Source organism: Centroberyx affinis, unplaced genomic scaffold, assembly GCF_046629955.1.
Source record: "Centroberyx affinis isolate AG114_WGS23_722 - 3 ecotype Tasmania unplaced genomic scaffold, CSIRO-AGI_Caff_v1 ptg006131l_1, whole genome shotgun sequence".
Taxonomy (NCBI): domain Eukaryota; kingdom Metazoa; phylum Chordata; class Actinopteri; order Beryciformes; family Berycidae; genus Centroberyx; species Centroberyx affinis.
Genome location: NW_027283119.1, coordinates 1 through 9,463, shown reverse-complemented (window position 1 = coordinate 9,463; position 9,463 = coordinate 1). Strand labels below are relative to the sequence as shown.

General features: G+C 40.8%; 2 protein-coding genes across 3 annotated transcripts; both read right to left on the bottom strand.

The window, feature by feature from the left end:
* Positions 1–2,977: 2,977 nt before the first annotated feature.
* On the bottom strand, positions 2,978–5,146 carry LOC139638142 (gamma-crystallin M3-like). Of its 2 annotated transcripts, none has more exons than XM_071512181.1 (3): positions 5,135–5,146; positions 3,381–3,623; positions 2,978–3,253 (listed from the first exon to the last, which is right to left on the bottom strand). In XM_071512181.1, exons 1-3 carry the CDS (start codon positions 5,144–5,146, stop codon positions 2,978–2,980), a joined length of 531 nt encoding a protein of 176 aa, XP_071368282.1. The 2 variants fall into 2 exon arrangements, with proteins under 2 accessions (XP_071368282.1, XP_071368281.1); XM_071512180.1 differs by lacking the exon at positions 5,135–5,146 and adding an exon at positions 3,754–3,786.
* A 2,595-nt stretch (positions 5,147–7,741) lies between these two features.
* LOC139638144 (gamma-crystallin M3-like) lies at positions 7,742–8,551 on the bottom strand. Its single transcript, XM_071512183.1, has 3 exons — positions 8,531–8,551; positions 8,138–8,380; positions 7,742–8,017 (listed from the first exon to the last, which is right to left on the bottom strand). The coding sequence occupies exons 1-3, from the start codon at positions 8,537–8,539 to the stop codon at positions 7,742–7,744; spliced, it is 528 nt and encodes a 175-aa protein (XP_071368284.1). The 5' UTR covers positions 8,540–8,551.
* Positions 8,552–9,463: the final 912 nt, after the last annotated feature.

The window sequence follows — 9,463 nt, the reverse complement described above, 5'->3', positions numbered from 1 at the left end:
TCATTAATTTTAATGACCCCTCTGTTCTGATTGGCTAACCGTTTCAAGAGTGAAACGTGAGACACCACAGACATGGCAGAGCAGGCAGCAGACAGGTAATAAACAATGATTTTTTTTTTTTTGTCTGTTTGCTTTGTTTTGCACCTTACTTGTCCTGTTCCATCTAGTTTGTAGTTGTGTAATTTCACTAATTTCATTAATAAAAAAAAAAAAAAAAAGGTAGTAAACAATGACAACCGCTCAACCGCTTTGAAAAAAACACTTTGTTAGCCTATTATTTCTTACAAAAATGATAATGAGCGAACCTTTGTGATGCCACAAAGTTACGGAAGTCCAAACGGCTCGTTTAGAGGCTCGCTTTTCTAATATGGATTGTGTGGATTTAGTTGGCTACCGTGCATTTTGATACTTTCACCATGTTTAGATAGCACATCCAACTCCTTTATAATCAAAGACACAAGGGAAATCCTGTTTTACACAATATGGGACCTTTAACAAATGTGTTAAAGGCTTTTCCACATTTAATAAATGTTTATATGTACGGGAGAAAGTACCCACCTTATAGGTAACTTGGACAATTGTTTAAGACACACCAGCTGTGCTGGCACAGTACCAGCATAAAAGATGCAGGTGTGCATAATTACTCTGGTTTTTTGATCTTCACTGAGCAGTTCAGAGTGTGTGACAAGAAAGAAGTTTTGACGTACAGAAGTGTTGGTGATAGCAGTGATCCACAACCTAGTGGGTTAGAAGTGAGAGCTGGTCGTTTGGCACCTCTCTGGATTGCTGTTGCCTCCACCAATCTAAATCAGTGGTCGCTGCGAGGCTGCTTATGTCTCTGGGGGTAAACTATCCAGATGAGAGAAGTGGGTGGTAGATAGAGGCACATCATAGAAAGTCTTGCCTTTCTCTCTTTAACTCAGCTGTTTGGGTGAAACAATCCTGTTTCTTTACAATCTGGGCTGCAGCTCTGGCCCCTGAGAGGGTGGGACTCCTAGCCATGGGGCTCTCACAGTCTGTGGTACAGACCATGCAAGGTGCTCAGACCCCATCCACAAGGGCAATGTATTCCTCTTTGGTGTGAGGCACATTGAGTAAATCCTATCACTTGCACAGCTGAGGACCTCCTGCTGTTTCTGCAGGAGCAATTGGATAGTGGGAGTCTTCATCAACCCTTAAAGGGCTGGTTGTTGCGATCAAAGCGGCCAGGGTTGGGGAGTGCAGGCTGACTAGGGGTTGCTGTGCCCACATTGCACAGTTTCTTAAGGATGTGCATAGGCTTAGATCCTACAGCAAACCTGCAGTTCCACCTTGGGATTTGGAGAAAGTCCTGACGGCTCTGCAGCGCAGCCGTTTTGAACCCCTTGAGTTGGCTAACCTGAGATGGTTGCTCAAAACTTTCTGTTGGCACTGACTTCAGCAAGGAGGGTGGAGAAGCTGTAGGCTCTTCCTGTGCATGAGAGCCTTTGCAGATTCAGACCAAAGGACAGAGGAGTGGTGCTCCATCTGAACCCTACCTCCCAAAGGTACTCTCTGAGTTCCTACCTGAATGAAGTCATTGTTATGTTCTGTTAGAGCATTGCGGATGTACATTAGTCTTTTTGTTTGTTTCACAATTGTCCGGCCAGCAAGGCTGTCCCATTGGATCGTGGAAGTGATCCAGCATGCAAACAAGGAGACGTAAGCACCAGTGCCACCTGGCCTCTGGCATCACTCCACATGCAGCGTCGCAAACGCTTGGGCTCTGTGGTGAGGTGCCTCCCTGGCTAAGATCTGCTCAGCAGCTACTTGGTTGGCTCTGTCTACCTCACCAGATTCTACAGGCTGAATGTGCCTACCACTGCATCCTTTGGGGAGTTGGTATTGGGGGAAGCTCAGCCATAGTAATGGTTGGTATTGCCAGTTCCCCCCGCAGTCTTCGGCCTCGTCATCAGTGGCTTCAGAAGGGGTGTAGTCTCTTACCTTTTCAGTTAGCTTAGCGTATGGTGGGCTAACTTGAATGCCCCCCCCCCCCCTGTGAACTGGCCTTTGCGTCGTGGCAGCGAATAGCGTCTGGCTGTACCTGCCAGCCGAGGGGGGTGTGAATAGTGTACATTTGTAAATAGTTTGTTCAGCACCAGCCATGTATATAGCTCACGTGTCTATGGGTATGGGTGTCTTTGGGGGTCTGACACTGCTCCACTTATTCACGGTGTGTCTTACAGAGTTCCCCCTACATATGGAATATGTAGTTGGATGGTGAGATACTCTCGATACGATAGTCAAGTCAAGTCAAGTCAGTTTATTTGTAAAGCACATTTAAAAACAACCAGAGTTGACCAATAGAGAACAGTGAGTTACATTGTAACCATTGTTCTCTCTCTCCAATTCGGAAGTTGCTCAGAAGCCGCTAGGGCTTTTAACCAGCTTAAAGGCCAGTTAATGCTTTGCCCACCAGGTGGCAGATCTGTTGCATATTGATTAGGAGCACTGGCAAGCAAAGTAATATGACCTAATAAGCACAAATTTAGCTGAAATACCTTTTGTCTCAGCTGATCCATTTTTTGGGACATGAACAAACTGATTCAGTTTGCGTTTGTCTTGTTCTCTTCGTACCATACTATTTGGACTTGAAGTTACAATGAATGAGCAGTTTAAGCTACATCAAATATTTCTATATGGTGGCAACACCATGTAGAAATGGAATCAGCTGATTTGTTGCACTGATTTGCATCCCATGAGCCTGCTTTACAACAGGTGCAGTTGTCACTGTACTTTAAACACATGTATAAAACATGTAAAAAAAAATTGACATTTATTATTTGTTATTGTGAAAAATAATTTACACATTTGTTAAATGTTGAAAAGAATCCAACATTTATTAAATGTGGAAAAACCTTTCACACAATTGGTATATTTAATAAATAATAATAATAAGTAATAAATACAACACCAGAATTTAAAAAGTTATGTCATTTATTGATGTTAAAATGTACATTTAGCACATGTCCCTGATACGCCTCATGCTCATGAACCTGTTGCCACTCCAGCCCATCTCCCTGAAGTTCCTGTACTCTCCAGGCCTGAAGTACATCATCCTGCCTCTGTAGTTGGCCTGATCGTACATCAGCCAGTGGCCGTCCATCACGTTGCAGGACATGCAGTCGTTCATACGGTAACGATCCATGATGTTGTCACAGTCGTCCATCATCTCATGCATCTGACCACCGAAGTTCTCCCTCTCGTAGATCCTCATCCTGAACTGGCCTCTGTGCTGTAATATGACAGATAGTTTTATTGAAGTGTTTGCATAGGACTGGAGTCAGGATAATGTCAGGAATGGAGGATATTAGAAGTCATTGCATCCTCTACACTACAAGTTACAATGTTATTTAGCTTACCATGGGAATCATACGGCAAGACCTGATGCCACCGCTCCATCCCCACATGCTCATGTAGTCGGAGTACTCTCCCCTCCTCATGAAGTACTGGTTTCCCATGTAGTTGGTGCGGTCGTACACCATGAAGCAGCCGCTCTCCACCCTGCAGGAGTGGCACCTGCTCATGTAGGAGGACATGTCAGCGCAGTCGCTCATGCACTCATAGTGACGGCCCTGGAAGTTCCTGTCCTCGTAGAAGATGACCTGAAAAGGAACAGTTAATTGATAATGGTCAGACATTTCAGAAAGAAAGACAGAATAAGATATAGTAATATTGATCCCATGTAAAGAGCAATTAATGATTAAATATATATTATATATATTAAAACAGTACCTTGCCCATCATGTTCATGCCAGTAGTGGTCATGTTGACTGCTGCTGCTACGCTTGCTCTGCTTGTACTGCCTTCCTACCTGTTTTAACCCTTTCCTTTTATACCTGACCAAACGCAAAAGAGTCAATGGCCCCTCTGAGAGAACCCCTTATTCAGCAATTCACTATAGAGGCCTACACTGTAAAAACTGGTGTATGTTAACATCTGACTCCAGACCAGAGTGGTATGTTATTGCATTTTATAATGTAGGCTATGACATTTCAGATTTAGATATGTAATGTTAAAATGTTCAAAGTAGTTTGGATGTAGTGAACTACTTTTTAAATGTACTGATCTAATTTGTCTTGATAGCTTTGTGTAGTTCAACTACTTTCTCTGTGAAGTATTTGGTAGCTTACTCAGCTACATTTTCAAAGTAGCTTCGCCAACTCTGCATATATGCACATTGACAGCGGGTGTGAGGTTAATGCAAATTATAGTGCTTGAAAGTGGACCATACACACCTTAACTCCACTAGAGGTATGTATCAAACTAGAGCTATATGGTAGAAGTGAGAAGATTAGGACTACATGTTACATACAACATTTAAATACAAGTGTATTACTGGTGTAGGACATAACATACAAGCTCATTGAGCTGCGGTAGTCCAACATGATTTTATGGTTGGTAATATATAGCTTTAGTTACTCTTCTTGCCTTGTCAAGTTTGTCTTATCTTCACAGTCACAGGAAACGCATGTGTAACAGTCTGTGGAAACTACCGTATTTTAGAGACGGTTGGATTGTAAAGGGGACATAACATCATGTGTGCCTCTTGGTGTAGTTTTATGGATTGACTTAATTTTTCACAGTTGAATTTGTATTATTTATGATACTGTGGCGGCTGTGAGAATACTGTGGCGGCGCGCCACAGATGGCCCTATGTAAAGGAAACAGTGAAGCCACGAGTACTGCTAGAGATAACCTGTCAGTCCATCTACAAAAATTTTGTTGGAAATGTATGTGAAATTATTGCTGAACTTTGAATAAATTGTATGTACATGTATGTGGTATGTGTAGAATAATGTTTTCTCTTGCCATTCCAGACTCCAAGCAATCCCACCATTGTGATGACAGGTTGTCACACGCTGCCTGATGGAGCACCATGGTGAAGTACCTGTTCAACTCTTCAAAGAGTACAGTGTAAGTGAATTCAAATGTTAAAAGACGAAAAAAATGAGATTGTCGCCATTTTGACATTGATGCAGAACTTACACAATGTAGCTGTTTCTTTTGGTAACTAACATGCTGTTTCTACATCCTGTGCCCTATCTTTGTGGATGCGCAAAGACTCACATGCCGCGCTACAACATGCTGGCACCATTGTGACCTTAAAACAGGCTTGCCCGTTCATTTTATAATTTGATGCCCATACAACCTGACATGGCACAAGGGTGGCTGGTGCAGTGAAATGGGAGTGACATGTAAATTAGGTAGCACAAGACGAGGTGTTAGTATTTTTGTGAAAATTAAGTTATTACGATGGGAGGACCACATCTAATCTCAGTGCAACACCAATCTTTGGATGTTTCGGTGATTCTACCAGCAAGCAAATGTAATGTGTGCCGGAAGTGCACAGAAATTACAGAATAATGCTGAATAATGTGAATTAAGAATAATAAAAAATAATCTGAATAAAGACATAATAATAATAATGGCATAATAAGAATGTCCTTAGTTATGATGCTGAATACTGAATTATGTATAGTGAATAGTTATGAATAGTGTCAATAGCTATATTGGTTTATGTTTATGTTGGTAGTTGCTCTGCTAGTTGCAATTTTGCACTGCTTTCAAACTAGCTGCAAACTACAGCTACAGCTCATTCAGCTTAGGTAGCTACCTAGCATTTTTCTAAATACAGCGCTACTTGTCATTTCGCGCTCCTGCAAGAGCTGAGCTTCCAAGATTTAAGTTGGCTGTGCGAGGCTACTAAATTTAGGGAGGATCTGAATCATGAGAAATAAAACCTAGTCTTCTCTCATCTATCTCCCCTTGAGCCGTGTAGCCTGACAGTTGTTGTTGTTTTTGTGATTTTTCAGGATGCTGATGGAGGCAGTGTCTCGCAGGGCCTTGCACTACAGATGATGAAGAACTACTTGGTCAAGATGGCTGCGTCAGAGGGTCCAGAGAACATCGGCATCTTGACGGAGGCGGTGGAAGTTCTGACCGGTCTGGGTAATGTGCCAGAGACTTGCTCCATGCTTGGCTTGACGTATGTGCTGGAACCCGACTACCCCAAAGAGCTCAGGTACACGTTAGAACTCTTCAAGAAACTTTATCTGGAACTGGATTGTTCAAGGCTGTCCCCAAAAGTGCACAGCCTCAAGAATAAACTACTGGCTTAAGAAGAGGGACCCTTGCAGGACAACATGGGAATAGTTGCCATCAGAACTGATTGTTATCCAGCTTCAAATTTTGACTTCAGCGCTCAAGTTTCAAAGTGTGTATGCCTTCCTGAGAAGGAAATTGTTCAGTTTATCCCAGAGATCTCATGTAATTTATTATATATTTTATTTTGTAGATTTGTCATAATTCAGTTGATCACAGATGTCTCATGGAAGAAAACATTTTATTACATTTTTTTGATGAGTCATACTCATTTGAGGCTAAGTACCTTTATGTTTTCAAATCATTTTGCATATGCACAGGCAGCTGATATGGTATTTCATGATCTGACAAATTACACTATGTACACACACAACCTCTCTTTGTCAGGCAAGCAACCAGGACCCAAGAGCAGAAGCGGAGACAGGTGGTAGGAGTGAACAATGCTGATTTATTCCAGCAAGCAGGCAGGCAGACAGGTACAGGATACAGAGAGGCAGATAAACTTACTATATTGGCAAAAACAGATAACAGCTATCTACACGAGACAGACTCAGATTGTAAGCACTGAGTAACTGGAGTGACAGGTATATATACAGTATGTAGGGGAGTGATGAGAATCAGGTGTGTAGACTGTTGAGAAGAATGGAATCAGGTGTGCAGGTGGAGATCAGGCTGGTAGTTGGAAGTCCAGTTTGGCGCCCTCTGGTGGATGGAACTGGAGTTGTGACACTCTTTCTCTCACTCTCCCCTCACTCTCACTCTTTTTTCTCTCTTTCTAACAGTGCACTTATTTGAAGTAATGTTTGTTAAAATGTTCACTAATTTACTTGTATTATGCTATTTTGCACTTTTAATAATTGCAGCTAGTTGGGAAAACTTATTGTAGTCCTGAGTTCCAGAAATAAATGTATTGACAAGGTTACCTGGTGTTCTTATTATGCATGATGAGGTATTAATACTACTTTAGTTAATTGTGACAAAAAAAAATGATATACTATATAAAATATATTATTGAGTAGATTAGAAATAATAACATTGTTGAACAAAGTGACACGTAATATTATTGAATAGACATTTTAGGTTATATCAACTCAAATTTAAGCATATTATTGCTAAATCCAATACATTTTGACAGCTGTTTTCATTACCCTTGACTTACTTTTATTGTGTAAATTTTACTTAACTTATTCAATAATTTTTAATCAATGTTGTCAGACTTTAAATCTATTCAATAATATTACGTGTCACTTTGTTGCCACAATTTTATTAAGTTACCATTGATCGCATTTTTTACGGTGTACAGAATGCTGAGGTTATGTCCGCATTTCCAGGCACTGGGTACCTCACAGTCTTTAGAAAGGCTTTTTCTCTCATCACAGAATCCATTTTTCAACAGTGCTTATAATGTCTGAATAGGTTGCCCTGTTGAAATGAAATTATACAAATGGTACATAATTATTCAGTATTTGGCAGTATTTAGCTTTGACTTCAGACTTGATGTATTTAGTATATGTTATATGTATATATGTAGGTATGTTTAATAAAGAATAATAAGTAATAAATACAACAACACCAGAATTTAAAAAATTATGCCATTTATTGATGCTAAAATGTACATTTAGCACATGTCCATGATGCGCCTCATGCTCATGAACCTGCTGCCGCTCCAGCCCATCTCCCTGAAGTTCCTGTACTCTCCAGGCCTGAAGTACATCATCCTGCCTCTGTAGTGGGGCTGCTCGTACATCAGCCAGTGGCCGTCCATCACGTTGCAGGACATGCAGTCGTTCATACGGTAACGATCCATGATGTTGTCACAGTCGTCCATCAGCTCATGCATCTGACCACCGAAGTTCTCCCTCTCGTAGATCCTCATCCTGAACTGGCCTCTGTGCTGTTGTAAAGAAATAAGAACATAAAATAATTACAATTCAAGAAAAAAAAAAAATTGTATGCAGAGTTAATAAAGTTAACATTATTCAAAGTGTTTTTTTGAGGTATGCTTTAAACCTACCATGGGGATCATACGGCAAGACCTGATGCCACCGCTCCATCCCCACATGCTCATGTAGTCGGCGTACTCTCCCCTCCTCATGAAGTACTGGTTTCCCATGTAGTTGGTGCGGTCGTACACCATGAAGCAGCCGCTCTCCACCCTGCAGGAGTGGCACCTGCTCAGGTAGGAGGACATGTCAGCGCAGTCGCTCATGCACTCATAGTGACGGCCCTGGAAGTTCCTGTCCTCGTAGAAGATGACCTGAAAATCAACATCAGTGGGTGTTTATCATGACAACAGTCAGTTCCATCACATATCTATTAATACTGTGTCAATCAATGTCAGTTAACTTTAATGTGTAATATCTATATGTGTAATATAATGCAATATTATATATATATATTTTTTTACCTTGCCCATGTTGATGGTGGTGGTGGTTTCTCAGATCTGAGAGAGCTGTTTGTGAACTGATGTCCTGCCTGTTTTAACCCCTTACTTTTATACCTGACCAGACCCAAAAACTGTGTGCCCCTCTATTGTTAAAACTCCTGACCCAGCAACATAGAAGCGTATGGAGTGTTGAGTTGCTTACTCATATTCCAACAGGGTCACATCCTTTGAATAGAATTGTCCTTTGGCAAGAATAGACTTTACATAATGGATATTCATCTCTGGTTTAGCAGTTTTTGAGGTTAGCTGTAATTTTCAATGTATATAAAATGGTTTCTTGTAACTGTTTAAATTAAATGCTGCCTGAAGCTGCATAATACTTCTATTCAGTTTATTACTGGGCTAGCTGAAATCCACAAGCAGCACATTATGATTACTTAAATTGTAGCCTGATATATGGATCTAACTTACTTTTTAATACCGCTTTTACTTGTTGAATTAAATTATGTTTTATTCAAAAAGGAGTGGGAGCCTTTCGGATATTTTCTAAATTTGACTCTAGAAACTCAGATTTAATTACATTACTATGTATGCTGAAGGTGTCCAGAACTGCCATTGTACTGTAGGCTATTAACAACCTTGTCAACACGTACACAAGACACTTAATTCAAATACAAAGTACTGTGCAGAGTAATCGAGTTAAAGCCACAGGTACTCATGATTACACCAATTTCAATGTATGAGCTATAAAATTACGTTTACCTCTAAATAGCGATATGCGGTAGGTACAGGGATCTGAAGTGGAGGGCTTCCTTTCATGACGTTGCTTCTCTAGACACCACTACACTAGAGACTCCATTTTCCACTATGAGACTTCCAAGAAGGTTCATGTTGCTTTCATTTTCACGATTAAATGCATCGAAGTCAAAGGAATTTCATAAGTGTATCTGTCTA